The sequence below is a fragment of the Calonectris borealis genome, chromosome 5 (assembly GCF_964195595.1).
Source record: "Calonectris borealis chromosome 5, bCalBor7.hap1.2, whole genome shotgun sequence".
NCBI classification, from domain to species: Eukaryota; Metazoa; Chordata; class Aves; order Procellariiformes; family Procellariidae; genus Calonectris; species Calonectris borealis.
Window position 1 is genome coordinate 6,987,123 of NC_134316.1, and position 18,695 is coordinate 7,005,817.

Below are 18,695 nucleotides of genomic sequence, written 5' to 3' on the forward strand. Positions count from 1 at the left end.
TAATTGGAGGCTGTATCAAGGGCAGGCGTCTCATTACAGGAGTGAAAGAAATATTCAAAGAACTCTCTTAGCAGCTGTTATTTAAATAAAGATGGAAAAGCCCACTTTTAAGGAATATTAAAGCCAATGCTTATGAGATAACAGCTTAATTTTTGAAAGAGAGAGGCTTATGAAGGCTGTAGTCATTTCCAGTAATTTTTAGTCTCACCTGGACACACACAATAGATCAAATTAAACAACAAGAACATTATAATGATTTTCATTCCAAGTTTTCAATGTCTTTAAATATTAATTTTCACAGTGCTGTAATGAGATAGGTAAGTGCTGGTGCCTCCATTTTACACAGAAGTGACCTGAAGCAGTCCGGTCTAATGGGTAATAAAGCCAATTTATCCGTGATATATCTCCTACTTCATTTACCCCTAAATTCAGCAAAACACATGCTCACCTTTACACATATGCTTAAGACCATCCTAATTTTTTAAAGCAGTTAAGAATGCGCTTATGTTCCGTATAATTAGGATCATAAATACTTTATTGAAACAATAAGGACCGAAATAGGTTATTAAGGTCCTCTATTTTCAGTCTTGTCTTGTAGGTGAGTCAGCCAAGAAATTATTCTCACTGTTGAAGGTATGGAGTTTCTTAGAGGATTAGGCTGACCATAAATCTGAAGTGTCTTAAAAAACAAGAATACTAAATGTGGGGTGTGTTCCTGAGTGCTGAATCATGCCAAATCTACAGCAGCACATATATTTACTTTCCCTAAATTAGAAAACTAATTACAAATAATGCTTCATTACTTGAAACATGGTTTGCTAAGTGATGGCTTTCTTTTCTTTTTTAAAAAAACAACAAACAACCCAAGAAAAACAAGAACCCCCAGAATTTTGTAAGCAGCCCTGATTTGGCAGTAAGAGAATACAACATGAAAAACAGACATAAGGACATAAATGCTACATTAAAAATGAAAAAGGCTTAGTGTGTACTTGGCCCATTTTAGAGGTACCAACTACTCAGGAGGGAAAGTGAGGCAAATTCCTAAGAAGTCACCCATTTAAAATTCTCCATTCCCTGTTAATGATGTGGACCTGCAGCACAACTCCTTGGGTATTTCAGGAACTTTGAGCTAAAACACACATGCACAAAATAATTAGTTCTGGGGGCCAAATCAGGTCTCAGGGCCTAAAGCAGAGCCAAACGCTAGTCCTGAGCATCACGGGTCAATCCAGGCCACGCAGTTGGGCCGACATCCTTTCATGGGACAGTCCGTGAAGACACGATAAACAGACCTGTGGGATCTGCCCAAATTTTTCCAGGAGGACTGAGCCAACACCCAGAGGCAGCACCCAGGCATTTGCTGGGGTCGCCGTCCCCAGGCAGACTGAGAGCACACACTGAGTGTGCATGTACTGCACACTACAGTTTTGGGGGGAAAAATAAGGTGTAAGACGTGTCATTGAATGGCATTTCCAGAGCTGCAGAAAAAAGGAGGCAGATGTGCCTCCCAGGACCCTTACACCAGCAAGACATAGTGAACCACCCAGCCCAGGGGAGACTCGCAGCCCAGGAAATACTGCAACATGCAAAACCCAATGCTTGCCACAACTGGGACATCCAAAGCCTCTCTCCTCCATGCCATTCTCCTCTTCCTCAACATTTCCTTCTCAGATCCTTGACTATAAATAAAACATTTCATTACCGAGTGACGAAGATTCAATAAGGCAGGTGAGTCACCCTCCCTGGTACTACTCCACTCTTTCATCTGCCTTATCCTCTTCCTCAACCCATTTGCAACCCTGAAGGCTGAAGAAAATCCATCAGCGTGGAAGTCAAAGCGGGGATGGAGCTACCTGCATCCCTGTGGGGAACAGGGCAAAGACAGCTGCATTTTGATCTGTATGGCATTGAGAACAACATTGCTGCACAGATTTTAAACCAGGAGATTTTATGCACCTCCAATCGCATTTTTCACCCCTTGAAGCAGAGCACTTGCCAGAGGAGCCCAACAGGAGCCATTGCTCCTACTTTACACCAGTGGGAATGAAGGATGGAAATTCAACAGGAATTTTTTTTAGATGACTGATTGTGGGCTGTGACGAAATGGCCACTTTGTCAAGCTTCGTGAGAATTTCAGGAACAGAAGGATTCAAGAAGAAATCTGCTGTGTTTCTGTCCCTCTCTGCAAAATCCGCTTGCACTCACAAAACCCCAGGGGACGGGGAGAGCCTCCACCAAACGACCTCCATCACCCTCACTCCCACCAGTCTGTCAGAGGTTTTGAGGGACTAATCCAGGGAGCAAAGAAAAAATAAATTCAATTCTCTAAATCAGGAAGGACTAAAATGTCAATAATAGAATTGGCATGAATATATAGTGTTCCGAAGTAAGATTAAATCTGGCCTCTGTTGGCTAAATCTGAGCAAGATTGCCTGGCAGTTGAGGACGTATTTCCAAACAGCTGCTTAGGCTCCCCTGTGGCATATGCTTAGGTCAATGAATCCACCCCATCAAGACTCTCTACAGCAACTTGAAAAATCAGGCTTTGGATCTTGGCCTTTAAGTGCACATGGCCTTGAGCAGTACATTGCCATGGATGCTTAGGGAGGGAGAGCTCCTGCTAAAGCAATACTTGGAAAGGGCTGGGAAGGCCACAAAGAACAGCTGAGCCTGCTGCATTTGGTTGTGCTCTGACATTCCCAAAAAGCGTCAGTGCCAAACCCAAGCAGTGCAGACGCTCACATTCATACCCACTTCTCTCCACCCAGGTGAACCACAGGGCTCTCAGGCTGCCTGAAAATCACCAAAAACCTCTTTCATATTGAGCTGTAAAGCTGCCAGTACCTCACCCTCTCCCGTAACTGGAGAGAAACAAATAAATTGAGATTTGCAGGTGAAGTGTTACCAGTATAAACACAGGCTTATGTTAGGAGCATCTCACTGCAGCCCCTTGGCAGGGGTTTGGTGGGTCAGTTTGTGGTGAGAGCATGGGGGTATGTTGCACACATTTTCAAACTTGACCTCTACAAATAACATGAATTAGAAAGGTTTTTTAAAAATATCCTTACTAAAAGCACTGAGCCTAGACAGTCTGTCCTCATCACGGAGCAGCAGGAGCCAGGACCACTCATGGTCTTGTGTGCTACATCTACACCCATCAGAGCACAAAGTACTCCCGGGATTTGGTATCTCACTGCTCCTCAGCAGGCAGAGGCTGCTCCTTAACTTATCTGCCTCATTCAAACAGCTTCTAGTCCCTTCTTCCCACCTCACCTCACTGGCACATAGCACATGGGTGCCGTTCAGTCCCATAATCATAGGACTTTCGTGCCACTGAGGCACCCCGGGGGATCCCAACCAGCGCCTGGCTGTTGTTCCAGCAGGGTTCCCATAGGACATATTTGCCATCCTGTGGTGTCCCCATAGACACATCCCAGTCGCTAATGCCATCTCCTCTGGAACTGGCTACCTCTTGTTTAGGCAGCTGGACCTCACCTGTGACCTGTCTTTAGAAGCAGCTGGAAATGCGGCAGGATTGCCAGGGATGTCCTGACTGCTGTGGCCAGTCTGAAGGCAAAAAGCATCCTGACATGAGTATCAGCAGGCAAGGCTCACTGGCAGCTCTCTCAACCTCGGCTACATGGATTTAGGGACATACCACTGCTGCCTGTAAATCACCCTGTAGATATCCACCAATGCACAAGACCGCATACGACTTCCCAGATCCTGACACAGGAATCACCATTTGAATGAGCTGTTGTCCTTTTTCCCCTCTTTTCCCCCCTAAACACACCTGCACCATGGAGGTACAGTCCATTCTTACATTTCGCCATTTCTCTAAAGAAAGCCGTATGTATTTATCCTGGGCAATGCCTGGTAGCCTGTGTATTTTTGGAAATAATTCTTTTCAAGGAATTTTAATCACTGTTGATGTATAAAAATAAATAACCGAATCTGTGACCAGATTGTGTGTTGGGTGACATGGGGCTGTATTCACCAACATGCAGCTGCTCACCAGCCTTTCAGGACTGCTTCAGTCTCCAGTCTTTGCAAGAGCTGCCTGCAAGCTCCTCTCAACCTGAACTGAATTCATCTTTGGGAAGAAGAAAAACTCTCCATTTGAGGGAGAGAAACATTTTCAGCAAAACCCAGGGGCCAAGGATAAAAGCAAGAGAAACTGTTTTGTCCCTGCCCAGAAGCTACTGGAGTCGATCTTCACTGTAGCTCTGCAGGAGGAGAAGCAGACGTGGGATCTGCAGGTCCTTATTGCCCCGACTTTGCTTGAGAAATCTCTGAGCTTTCTACTCCTCGTGGGAATTTTTTTCTGCAGTCCAAATCGTTGCTGATTTTGGTTGATCTGAAGAATGGTGAGTGAAATCCATTGCTTTTCATCATTCAGAAGCCACTCACAAGGTTTTGACACAAGGCCAGTTTGGCTCAAAGCCGGGCCCACAGCCAGCTTGAAAATATTCCTGAACTTTTCAACAATCCCTGGCTGGTTTTCAAACTTAAAATGAAAGCCAAGATCAGGGAAAGTTTGAAAATTTTTAGGTTGTATAAGAAAACTTCTGTACAACTTGTCATAAATTCCCACCATTTATTTTCAGTTATTTTCATGCTGGGAGAATCTCTCAATCTCCAAACCCTGCTCTTGCCTCAAAGAGCATAACCATATTTTTCACAAAAAGGACTGGTCTGAGAGGTGTGGAGGAAGATACAGGATGTGTCGGGAAACTACCTGGAAAACATACCGTCCAGTTCACTCTTGTTTGGATGCATTGTTCCTTGTCTAAAGTGTCCCCACGTGCCCCATTGCATAGGGAGTGTTGTAAGTTTATGGCAGTTTATGGCAGTGTTGTATGTTGCTGGAGCTAGGTATCTCCCGCTGGGTCCATTCCTACAGCTTAGGAACACACAGGAATTCCGCTCTGAGCAGGAGAATTAGAGAGCTTTCTGAAATACTTGACAGTTTTAGATATTCAGCAATATGACAGACCTCTTATTCAGCAACTTAAGAATATTTAGTCACACAGAGAGAACAGGGAAATTATTTACTTCTCCCGGTGGTGGGAGTGGGAGCTGTAGCTGTCTAGGTAATGTGGAACAGAAATACAGGTACTGCAGCCACAAACAGAAAAGGATACTGCATGCGCAGGACTGCACTGGCTGGGATGCTGCTGTCTGCCATGGTTGGCTAGACACACACACAACCACAAAACAGTTACTTTATTAAACAGGAAAAACAAAATGGGAAATGTTTAAAACACATTACTACTCTTACGATATTGCTAATTTGACAGTCTGTCAATCCACAGCTAGCAAACATCAAAAAAGGTCTGTATTGCTCACTTTACCTCCACCTTGCCAGTTTGACACATGCAAACAAACATGTCTAAAGCCCCATTGCAAAGGATTCCAAAAGCCGAAAACTATTTTCTTTCCCTCTCTTTTTCCTTTTCTTTCTTCTTTCTTTCTTTTTTTTTCTTTTTCTTTTCTTTCTTTCTTTCTTTCATTCTTTCATTCTTTCATTCAGTCTATTCTGCATTCTATAAGCCTGAATCTACAGATCAGGTTAAGCCTGAAGAAGCCTTCAGTAATGTAAGCAGTATCACAGTCATTCAACTTAATGGGGATTTACACTATTTAAGAGACCACCCCTCTTTGTTCTGTACGCTAAGATTCAGCATGGCCATATTTTTATCCATCAGTGAACAACAAAAGCTCACAAGATCTTTCTCCCCTTCTTCATGTCATTATACTGTTGAGGCAACCCTACCTGCAGACCCCAGTCCTGCCCCTCTTCACACACACGCCCCCCGCACCTAGAACAGCCTTACATTACAAGCCATCTGCCTCTCTCTCCAGTAAAAAGTCACATTTCACAACCTACCACTCAGATCAGCGAATAAGCAGCACATCAGCAGATTTGCTGCCTGCCCAAAGCTACAAAACAGCAAAACATTTCCCACATCAGCCGATGGGCGTTAGATCCCATTTTACTACTGAACTCAGTAGCATCAAGCAGACAGAAAAGCACCAGGGAAACATCCATGTTGAGAGCACACACATGCACAGATGCACACTCAGATCCTGAAAAAAACATACAGATGGGTATCAGTGGAATAATACACAGTCATGCAGACTGTGTTGTTTCTGGCCAGCTACTCTTTGTGCTGATTGACTGGAGGGGATTAGAAAGGACTCAGCCCAAAAACGCAGTTCCTAATGCTCCTGCAGCTATTGCATAACGGAGACTGATTCCCGGTCCCAAGCCCTGACCCTCAACTTACTCAAGACAAGTTTAATGCTGTCAGGCTGCGTAATGGAAACATCTACTTCCCAGTGAAGAGGAATCTAGATGGGATCCACCAGCTTCCCCAGGGCTGGGTTATTTGGTTATTTGGGTTCTCTGATGGGCGGCAATGGGAAAGAAAGTAGGGAAGTGTCACCAAGAAGGAAATAGAGTCATTTTCCCCAAACATTTCTACCAGGAGCTACTGGAAGCTGAAGCCTTCTGGGGTTCATTGATAGATACACACCTGCTATTAATACACCCACTAAAGAAAGGAACCCAAAACCAAGAGAAATCAAATACATCCCGAAAGTAAACTGAAAATCAATGAACCTACAGACCCTAGCTAAACTAAATGCACCTTAAGTCAAAAACACCTAATAAAGCAAAAGGAGGAAAACACAGCAACCAAAAAGCCCACGGTTAAATGGACGTGTTTCAAAAGCATGCAGAAAATATACAAGCACTTCAGAATAGGCACTCCATTAAAAAGCTACATGTCGAAATAAGGGGCCATGCAGGAATTCCAGGTGCACAAGGAATAGCTGAAGTAACTCCTTTGAGATCTGTCACTCCAGATGTGTACAGGTGTATGACAAATGAGGACAGAGCCCCATCAAGTCAAGTGAAATCAAATGCCCTCCAACATTTGACTGAAATCTGGATGTCCTGCGCCTAGCAAACTGCAAAGAGCTTTAGGGAACTTGGCTGGGTCCTGCGTCCCCCCTCCCCCACATCAGCAAAAACGATTATTTGCAAAGGCCGCAATTGCTCGTTACTTTCTGTTTTCCTACATGCGCTCATTAACTCATTAGTAATGTTTCCAAGCAGCCAGGCTGGGAGAAGAACCGGGGAAGGGATGGGAGCGAGACAACCAGGAGATGCTGCTGCCAGGGCCCCTTTGTTGAGCATCCCTGGGTACCCCTCGCCTTTTACCTGGGGATGCAGTCGCCATGGCAACGGGCGGGTGTTCCCTGGCGGAGCCGAAAACCAGCTGTTCCCGCTGCTGAGCCCCATCTCCATCCCGCAGCGGAGCCCCAGCTGCATACTGGTCCGCCCCGTCCGCAGCCCAGTGCACCCCAGTGCTCGCCAGCAGCAGGTCCTGGGGGTCCGGCGGGGCTGACATGCTGCCTGCAAGGTGGCCGCTGGTCTCCGGCTCTCAGGCTGCAGCGGGAGCCACCGAAAAAGCTGTGGTGGCCGCCGAGGGCTGGATGGTGCTGCGGCCGCGCTGGAGTCTGGCTGGCTGCGGGGACTCGGAGCCGCTGCTGCTGCTGTTGCTGTATCTCCACTAGCGCTTATTACGCAGGTGAAAATGGCTTGTTAGTTGGAGCCTTCCAGCCCTTGCGTCACCCTGTGGCTGGCATATCACAGGGCAGGAATCTGCCAGCCTGGCTGCTGCTCTCCCCTGTTTAACTGCTTCAGCAGTGTAGGCATCAGCTTGTGTGTATAAGGGAAGAAATGTCCCCTTCCAGGCAGGCACATGCCTCCCTCTCCTCTTCTGTGGTCCCCCACACAGTGCGCATCCCCCTCCTCTGCATCCCCTCCTCTCTAGAGCATCCCACAGAGCGCCGCAGCCAGGCACAGCAACGCGCCCGCCGTGGGAACGCTGCTGGTTCCTCCTGTACCTCCAGGCTTGGTGGAGAGGGGAAAGACAGCCTACAGCGAAGCGCATCCTAAAAGCTCCCCACTCCCCCCTCTCTCCACCAGCCCCCCAACCCAGCGGAAGAAGCCACACTCTGCTCCCGAGCACCTGGGTTTGTTTACCCAGTTGGCTCCTTTCTGTTTGTAGCCATGCCGAGAGTTGATCACAGCTTATTGCATCTAAATGACACTTGTCAAAATAAACTCACAGCAGGTGTCTGTGTGCCTTTTTTTTTTCCTTTCCTTTTTTGGTGTGCCATTGTATTTGCTTGCTTACAGAGGCTGCGTGAACTCTCAGGGATCCTTGCTGTTAGTGAGAGCAGCAGTGGCATGAGATATAGCAAAGGTGAAAGTACGGGGCAGGATCTGTGACACTTCCCAGGTGCACTGGGAACCAGTATCCTTGCCATGCTTTCACAGATGAGGAAACAGAGTCAGGTAAATGGTATGGGATCATTCTGCATTGCATGGAGCTCCAGCACTGACAGGTTGAAGTATAGAGTTTACTGTCTTGCAGAAGGACCTCTCTCTTGTGATGTGACAAGTCAAGCTACAGTAATTGCCCCGGCCAGAAGACTTCACCCCCATCTCGCTCTTTGCCTGCAATAGATCTCCAGCTGTGATCTTTATGTCACAGCATCCCTAGGCATGCTTCAGACCCTCTCCAGCTCCAGCATGCTTATGCTTGGGTTTGAAAACTTAACACGTTTCTACTCTCTCCAGGCAAGGGGGGATGAAATTCAAGATTAGCCCACAAAGCAAGATGAAGAGACTCAGAAGTAGCCTCCAGCATTTGCATTTGTGTTATCTTCCCAGGGAATCGCCACCCTTATCCTCACTCCAGTCCAAGATCTATTTCTGGGAGCCATCCTGCTGCTGCCTGAGTCCATGCTGTTCAGTCCCAGCTCCCCATGGCCCTTCCAAGATGGGCTACTCAGCACGGTGGGATGGACCAGGGACAGGGGTGTCCTTTTAGAGGTCTGCAGCTAAAGGTGCCAGTGTGAGCAACATACTCAAGATTAGCCAAATCATACTGGAAGTGAAGTGACTGCTGTGAATTCAGATAAACTCCACTGTCTCAAACTCTAAGTAGCAAGGGTGATTTTAAAGAATAAGATATTATTCTGGTTGGGGTTGCATGGTACAATTCTGTTGTGGAGATACTGTAGGCTAAGACCAGCAAGATTTGGCTTTAAAAAGGGAAATCACATGACTGTTTCTATATTGTCATGGAAAAATGACAATACTTCTTCAGAAGTAGCTATAAACTGAGTGTACCCTCTTCCGTCTGCCCTGTAAGCTCTGCTGGGCTGTAAGCTCTAGTGCCGTGTGGGACAGCTTCTGCAAACATGATTCATGACGTACCATCATCAACTGCATTTATATGCATCGGTCCCATGGACTTTTGAGGCTCTGCCTGCCCTGATAGCCATGCTTGAAAACTCATGGTATAGGTTGGTGAGTTAGTACTTGTACTTCTCAACAGATAGTGTGGACCTAACCACTAATAATTTCTTTCTTGTTTTGAGCTTTCTAGTGTGATTAATTACTGAAAAACAATGACATCAAACCCACTTCTTCCTTTTCTATGCTTCGCACCCTATTTCAAGTTCAGCAATTATCATATAGGTCGTTTTACTTTCAGGGCAACATATGCTTTAACATAGCATGCAAGACCATCTGGGCTAGAACAAGAAAACTACTCCAAACTACTTGGCTGAAATATGGCTATCCAGAGGGTGAAGACTACCAGGGAATCTCCTGTTGAGTCACTGCATTGTTAAAACAATTACAGAGATAAGTAGGTGTAATACAACATAGTCTATCAAATTCAGCTTTACTTGTGAGTTACTTCCAGGTAATCCATACTCCAAAGCCACCTGAGATGATAGACAGAAAACATATCTTTGATACCAGCTTCAAGGTTTTTGATTGAGGAAAAAGCTGCCTGAACCATGCAGCTCTGCTGAATCCCTCATTGTGAACGCTGATTCTCCTGTAACTCACACATAAAGCATTTATTAAATAAGCATTATTTAACATCTTCATGGAACAATGGTGAAAATATGCCCTCCAGTGTGCTCAAGCTGCCCTATGTGCACAGGCTCATTGGATTTTATTTGTTTATGTCAAGATAGGACAGTGTTTGCTGCAGTTCAGTAGCATATGATTTTAGTCATCATGTTTGTATTGCCAAATCACATACCTAAAGCTCATCTTACCTGCAATGGAGATAAATTTACCTAATTTATACTTTCCCCTTTGACATATACCATGTCGTGCACAGTATATTGTCTGATTATGAATCTGGCAAGATTCTGGTGACTTCAAAGTTACTATTAATAATGTTAATGATATACTGGTATAATCATAATGGTTTGAAAACATAATGGTATATTTTCAAAAACATGTCTTCCCGTAGAGCTTAAGACATGTCCTTGTTGAGACTCTCCAGTTTGCTTTTGTGTCCATCACACTCTGGGGCAGCCCTATGATACTATTTGTGTGGGTCGGTAACAGACTGGAGAGCTCAGGAGAAGGCCTGTAAGAGCACCAAGCCCCTGACAGCTTTGCTGTGTGAGCAATATGCAATCACAAAGGTCTTCCGATAATGCAGCATCATCAGAATGTGTGCACATGCACTAGGAATGATTAATTTCTACAGTCCAAAAAGGTTATCATGATCTGAGGGTTGCTGGCATGAACACAGACAGTGTTACTATAGTAAAAGTCTTAGAAGAAAGAGTGTGGACTTTGTGCTCTGCTTATTGAAGAGAAATGGGGACAAGCAGGGACAAGTACATAAATAAAGCAAAAAAGCGTTTTTTGCTTCAGGGATCCTAATTGTAGTGCAACCCAGGGCTTTATTTCACCAGTTCCTGTACAGTCCCCAGGTGACCTGGAACAGTCTCATGCAATACAATCAGCCCTGCTCATCACCACGCAATCAGGTGGGAAACTAGAGGTCCAATTTCAAACCTTGGATACAAATTGTGACTGTCACAGGTGTGTGTGGTACATACATTTCTAATAGCAAAGCTTTGGTTTGCCAGATGAATGAAAAAAAAACCAAGAGGAACAACAGGACAGATACTCAGAAACCTTCATCGATCCATTTTGCAAGCTTCTACAGAAAACTTTGAACTGGGCTGTCATGTATAAGGTTATGTCACTAGAGATTTTATAGCCTTTTTTAAGATCCCCGCAGGCAGATCAGGCTGGATGAAGATTTAATCAAATGTGTGCTTAAGAGAGGTGTGAGTTTAAGTAATACTCAGCACAAAGGAACAAAGATGATTTCTTTCTGTTTTCAACAAATTTCTAAAAGCTCCTGGTAGTTTGTATTGTACTGTGTTGAAAACTTACTTGTGAAGGGCTGATCTATCTCTGCTCATTGGTATTTAATTCTCCTGTTCTTCCCTTTGGACATTATAAGTCTCTGAATGTATGAAGTCTGAAAACATATACACACAAATTGCTTCTCTTTCCATAATAGTCCTTTGTGTTCTGGGGCTGATGTATGCTGCTGGGCCAAAGTGACTTTGAACCTCGAGGGGATTTTTGGTCTCAGATGTAACATTACTGGCAAAGAGCAGGGTATATCAACTGATTCAGCAAAAGAAAAAAATCATCTCCTCTTCCTTGCGGATTTATTCTTGAGGTTTTAGAATAAGTGAATTGCAATAGGAAAAAACAAAGCAAAACAAGAAAGGACGCTTCTGACATAACTGGGAAAACAAAGATAAGTAAAACAACCTCCCCCTACCCCATAGAAAAGACCCCACCACTGTAGCAGCTACGGTCTGGTTTTCAATTCACTACATCTGCACTGCAGAACACCTGGTTTCCATTTGTGTCTCACACTCTCTCCCCCAAAACCGGCAAACCTCTAGGAGTGTATGACAGCACTGGCCTGGCCAGCATGCATGAATTTCCTTCCACAGCATGCAATCAGATCTCATTCAGACACAGACAGGTAGAAATCCCAGAAGCCATGCTACGGTGTAAATCATGCACATGCCTGCCCCACAAGGCACAGAGAGCTACTGGGATTCCCAAGGAACGACTGGATTCCTGGTGAGAATAATGACTCTTCCTGGGCAAGCCGAACTACTCAAAACTGCGACTACAGAGAGACAAATGGCCTGAGAGAAAAGCTGACCCGTGGTGGTGGCTCTACCCACAGTAAAGGCCACCCGTCATTTTTCAGTCCAGCAAGCAGTTCTTGCACAGTGGTCCTTCCGAGGGAGCCCCTTGGGCCTTTGGTCTTCATACCTTCTCCCTCTCCACCTCCACAAGGTCTGTCAATGAAGTAGGGCCAGGCAGCCCTTCCAAGGTCCTTTTAATCTACTCCTCCCACTGCTACAACTGCCAAGGCCAATACTTCAGGCTTGTCTGGAAATAGTTACCCCAACCTCCTGCAGAGCTTCAAGGCATCATCCACCTCCCCACTTCCCCCACAGCACTCCTGGGACCCACCACACAGGCTTCTATCCCAGCACTGTTTTGTAACCTGGAGTAAGTTTCTGCATCAGCCAATGGGTCTTAGATCCAATTTTGTTACTGAAAGCACAAGCATCCTAGTGCCAGGAAAGCAACAGCAAAACTGGTTAAGCCCAGGAAAGACAGAATCTTGAGTATGGTGTAATAACAGCCTTCCCGGACAAATAGCCGTGTAGGGTGTGCTCTCCTTTGTAATGAACGACTGCAGAGATGAGACAGGTACTCTAGTCCAAAACTGCAGCTCTGAAAATGATCTCCTGGAGAGGGCCATCTCTTACCACATGCTGTAAAATGAGGAGATTGGTTCAACTGGGGCCTCTAGTAAGTGCAATTTCAAAAATACTAAAGTCTAAATAGTAGCATTTTTACTGCATATTGTGTAATTTAACCTTCCTTCACTTTCAAAGCTCACAGCCACAGTCTTTAGCAGACAGTTCATTGCTCTGAGGTCTGCCTGGCTACATCTGTAGAACAGCAGTATATAAAGTCCCTGCCTGGCCCTTTAATTCCCACATCATGAGAGAGCTTTCAGGATCTCTAGCCCTCCAGTTGTAATGAAATGTGATTAAAGGTGGTGCCTTCCCCGGGTAAGCCTGACTGACTGCTCTGTCCTTCATCCCTTCCAACAACTGCTCTAGGAGCAGTGAGGATTACCTCTGTTTCTCTGAAAAGGGAATTTTACAAGGAAATCCAGTGATAGGAGCTTAAACAGCAGAACTGCTGACCACGTGAGCAGGCACAGCCATGGGCTGTGCGTGTATCAGGTGTCAGAGAGGAGAAACCCCACCCAGCCTCTGATGAACACAGCTTGTTTCCCCCTTCTTCCCAGCTTCAACCTCTCTGTAGAGAAGGAGAGCTGAGCAGAGTAGACAGGTGAGTAGGTGGGAGCTCTGCATATGCAAGATACATTCAGTAGTGGCCTAGTTTCAGCAGTGCTTGGTAGCTGAATTGCCATCCAAGTGCTATGTCTGAAAGGCTCCGCATTCACCTCTAGAATAGATGTCTATTGAAATGACTCCCTATCCTGCAGGACGCTGGACCAGGAGTCTGCATCTGAATCCATGATCTTAGCTGGTGATATTATTTGCAAGTACATCCTCCATGCGGCAGCAGGATCTCTGCATGCTATTGCAAGTGTTGTTCACAAGCATCTTCAGAACAGTAATCTTTTTCTCTTTTTACAGTGCTCATCCTGGGAGCCCAGCCCAGGGTTATTAAAAGAAGAAGCATTAGAATTTGTCCTGTCAGAGATTCCCAGCTGCATGGAACAGGACTTCCTTCTTCAAGCCCTGGCAGAGCAGTTTCAGAGGCCAGTCATCACTGAGAAAAATGTTCAGACTGACACCAGTGGGTCTGGTGCTATTTAATTTCACTCTTAATGATGCAACTGAAAAGAAAGTATCAGACAAGACAGTCTATGTGAGCTCTGAACAGATCATAGAGTGGCCAGAAGTTTATATGGGCAATGGTGTTGATACTGGTAAAACAGCAAAAGTAAAACAAAATTAACTGCAATGAATATATCCACAAATTTGCTTTTGGGAGGAGCTGAAGAAAGTGAGACAAAGGTCTAACCAGAATTGTTTCCATCATAGGATAGTTTGGTTGGTACCCAAAAGGTATAGCCAGCTGTCAGAGAAGCAGAAACAGTTTTCTTTATGAATTCTCATTTCTTGCATTACATCAGAAGGTATTTGTGCACAGAGTGCTCTCTGCACTTACACAGCTTTGCTGCAAGTCCATTAGAGGTTAGCATTTGAGTCCTGATTGATGCTGAAACAGTACATATCATCTATCATAATCTGAGTGTTGATTATGTACCGTTTGCACATCTCTGGAAAGTCATAGATGCTAAAGATTACAGCTTGCATGCTGGAGGAAACAGAAATGGCCTGATATGCTTTTATTTAGGATTTGGCATGGCACAGGGGGCATCAGAGAATCAGCCTATGGAGATAAGACCTGCAATCACTTCTAAAACAGACAAGAGATGTACTTGTAGCATAAAAGTTATGTACTTTTAGCATAACTGAGAGGCACATCCACCACCGTTAAGACCCAGAACTGCTGCAATATGCAAATATTGACAAAACTGCAGTGAAAGGGAACACATTCTTGATAGACACAATGCTTTGTGCCCAGAGATACCTCTAAGCAATTGTCACCCGGAGGTAATCAGCAATGCTTCTAATAGTTGCTATGAGGATATCTATGTGTCTGCCATCGGCTCGTGTAAAGATATGGTGCTAATAGGTAACCTGAGAGATCACGTTTAATGTAAGACGTGTGGGGACAGATAAGTCTGCGTATGATAAAACTGAACATTGCAATAGCTGCCTCAATGTAACCTTGATAGCTGGGACTTATATTCCCCTAATGAGCAACATACTTGTCTTTTCTTCCATTTTTTACAGCAAGACCTAATTTTCTTGCTTTGTATACAAATGAGAACCAAGAACATATTTACAGCAGCTGCAGGGGCCAATTCATAAATCAAAATCAGGCTCAGAACTCCCCGTTTCTAATTATTCATTTAAATATTTCTTTTGAGAAAAAGTTATGTGAGCAAGAGGCCATTGCCTGTTCATTAGCTGGCTCAACCCAGTCAACCCTGAGCACGGCTACTCTATCTCAGAATAGACAGCAAGTAACAGATGTGTCTAGTTGCCCTTTTGAGCTGGCTCGACCTGCCTAAAGGTTAGGTGCTATAATACTGAATATTTAGGTTATAATACTGAATTTAACCCTTTGCCAGTCGGGGCCCACACACCTCATATATGATATGTGAGAACTGTAAAGCTCTGCGGTGCAAAGTTAAACACAGTTCTGAGGTGTTGGGTGCTAGAAACCCATAGATGGCTGAGTCAGGCAGGGATTGCATTTTGCCAGTGTGAAGCCAAGCTACAGTTGTTCTGAGACCTTTAATCTATTTTTTATCAAATACATGAAATTAAACTCCAGTTAACGGAAGTGCTGTAGAACCAGGCTCTATTTTATATTTGTAATTAGTCCCATTGACTTCAAAGAATCTGCATTTGTATAATATTTGCAGGGTTGGGATTTGTTTTTGCATTTAATTGATATATCATTTAGCACTTGATATCAGCACTTCAAAGGGAACATTATTGCTTTACATTTCAAAATCACTTTGTAGTGCATTCTGTATATCACATTATTCAAATGGGAGAGAACAACCTGCAAATTCTTACCAGCTCTACCCAGTTTTATTTGTGAATTAAATGCTTGCAATGAACACAAGCCTACATTCCCCAAACTCTAGCTGATGTCAGTGCTGAAAAAGCAAAACCAGGAAGGATTAATCCCTGATATAAATAATCCCTAAAATCATCATTTTTATTGTCTGCATTTTGCAGTGGAGTGGGTAGATAAGTAAATAAATCTGATTACTTGTTTTTATAACTTGTGGCATGTTTTTTTCCGAATGTAACTTAACTTTTACAAAAATCAAAACCTGAACTGAAAACAGGGTTCTGCTGGTTTCCCGTTAACAACCCCATTGTATAATTAAAGTCATTTTCTGCCAAAATAAAAGTGAAATCAGATCCAGGGCCCTCTGCTGGATTGTGAAGAAAATGTTACCTTCCTCAAAATGCTGAGATGAATCACTGCCTTGGAAAGTTCATAGTATGCATCAACATACAACTTTGGTCATCAACATTATGTTTATGAAAATAGAATTACAGGTTACGATTCTTCTCTATGACAACAAAGTGGGTTTTGCCACTCACAAGCAACATTACAGGGACGGTTTCCCAGAGTAAGGCATAAAGAATCTGTCCTTATTGTGCCCAAGAAGAAAAAAACAATGTCCCATTCATTGTAAATTCCTTATCTGAATTCTTATCAACTCCCTACAGCTGAACGTGGTAGAGAAATAGATAAGAAAACAGAAATAGATAAGAGGCAGTGAAAGAGAAGTGAGCTTTTGCCCTTCACACAGCTTGGGGAGTTGGGCAGAAAAATTCAAGCAAGTGAAAAATTCAACTAAGTTGAATATTTTCTGTGCTTTACACTTGGAAGTCTTATCAACCCTTCCTAAGGATCGCCCTGCCTTCAAGTGGTTCCCATAATCCTGTCATCTACCCCGGGCAGCAGGAGCTTCCTGAGCTCTAGGACCTCAATCAACAAAGCAAACTGGAGATAGGCGCTAGGGGGAAAAAAAAAGTGAGATAACTGGGCTCCCAGGACAGCATGAGAAAGGCTAACTCCAAATGGAAGGAGGATTGTGATGCTAATAGAAAGCATTTCAGGCCAGCAGTCTCTGTTCAGCTGTTAGTAGAACAGGTTTCACAAGACCATTCTGGACAAAATTAACCTGGAAGACACGATTGATTCCTCTGTGTCATATGCAAAATTCTTGTGATATTCCTAATGAGGCTTCTGAAAAAGGGGGGAATCTTGGCAATTTTGACTCTCCAGCCAGGGGTGACAAACCAAAATGAGATGAACACATAATAAGTGACCACATGATTCAATATAGAGTTGAAAACTTAAAAGCTGTGAAGAGGCTGCTTGAGGTTTGCTTTGTGGAAACGGGGAGGAATCATTTGTGATTCTGTTTTTTTCTGACTTCTCAGAACTTTCTTAGCATCTCCTACTTGCAGCTGTATTAAGCTATCAGCTTAATTGCCTTTGTGCTCATTAATGGTGGATACATGGGTTTTTTCTGCATCTTTAAATATTCACTATCTTATATAAAATAAGTTTTGAAATAGTTTTGGTTAATATGATAACTTCTGTGAAAGTTAAACATTTTAAATGACGCTATCTTAAAATAGTGGTTTGGATTCTGGATTTGCATTTCCATCTCCCAGCTGAAGCAGTTCAGCAGAATCAGTGGGAAATAATTCATGGTTCTGAACCTGTATTTTTAGTGGTGAAAGTATTGCCAACAGGGTTTTGTCCAGCTCTGGTATTCTCAGTATTGAAAGTTACATCAAGTGAGTTCATGAAAAAGAAATGTGAGAACTTGAAGTCTTTTTTACTTCAATTATTCATTCGTCAGTCTTGGACAGAGCCCAAAATTTCAATGCTTTTAGCAATTTGATTGTTTATTAAGAATAAAGGGCAACTGCTTCACATCTGTTGTGTAAGTGGGCATGGTCAGATACTAAATGCCTCCAGTGTATATTTATTTAATCAAGGAATGCAAATGTCAAGAGGGTAGATTAAAAGATCTCTCTGAGGACAATGAAATTACCTTCTACTGATATGCATGGGAACAAGTCTTAAAATGTAAAGAATCAAAATTTAGTTTGAATTAAAATCAAAAAAGTCATTCAGAGCGCTTCATTTCCCAAATATGTCTGCTTTTACTATGGCTTATTTTCCATTAAAACAGACAATCAATGACATTAGGATTTGTATCTTCATCCTCTGTTAAAGATCTGTTCTAGTTCATGAAAAACACTACTATGAAGCCATTACCTGTTGGTGTAATAATGACACTCTAAAACATGCACTGTGCCTAGTGCCACAGTGATATGCTACAAAGGATCCAGTCTATTATTTCAAAGATGCACTAAGGCTAAGCACCAGTGACTGTTCTTGTAAGAGAAAAACATTTTGACCTGTTTTTCCATCTTACTGTATCTTCCACATGTTCCAGTCTCCATATCACCACTTTCACCATTTATCTGAGAAACAATGTTCCAGCAGCTCTAAACAGAAAACCCACTATGTTTGTCATTCAGATGACAGAAGACCCTCCTGTATGCCTGAGAAAGAGGAGAGAGGATCGTTGAGCGTTTCCAACATCATATTTTCCCACAGTGAAACACAAGATTAGATGGCAGCTTAATATTCAAAAACAGTCATCTTCAGAGAGAAGTAAGCTGTTTAAAGATAAAACTAAAATTAGAAGATAATTTTGTAGTCTGCACTGGCCAGTCCTTATACCTGAGGTCTGATCTTTTAAGTATGACTTCCATGGATAGTGCCTTATTTATGTGAACTTTCCTGAAGCCACCTGGTCTCAGAATCTGAGATTCTTTCATGACATTTTGAACCACGTCGCTGGAAATGTTGGTCCTGAAGCTCCTCTTGAAATGCATACCTCCCTGCCAGCTTCTCTCTAGGATGCAGACCCTGCTCATACTGACAACATGGAAACCTGACACAACTTGCCTGCAAGCTGAGGTGAGCAGGTAGGAGTCCCCAGCCCAACAGCCATGACTTTTAGTCACTATTTCCTCCTTTTCAGCAACTACTGAAGAGAATCCATCTCCCTGTGTATCAT

General features: G+C 43.6%; 1 protein-coding gene across 2 annotated transcripts in view; it reads right to left on the bottom strand.

Annotated features, from left to right (window-relative positions):
• Nucleotides 1-18,695, bottom strand: part of RTN1 (reticulon 1) — a 145,954-nt gene that overhangs the window by 113,309 nt on the left and 13,950 nt on the right. Inside the window, exon 1 of one of the 2 annotated variants that reach the window (XM_075150853.1) lies at nt 7,229-7,842. The exons of the other annotated variant lie outside the window; for it this stretch is intronic. Within the exon in view, the coding sequence (XP_075006954.1) occupies nt 7,229-7,418 (190 nt within the window). The 5' untranslated portion in view covers nt 7,419-7,842. Of the gene's footprint in view, nt 1-7,228; nt 7,843-18,695 lie in introns of those variants that run through there. 2 annotated transcript variants of the gene reach the window in all.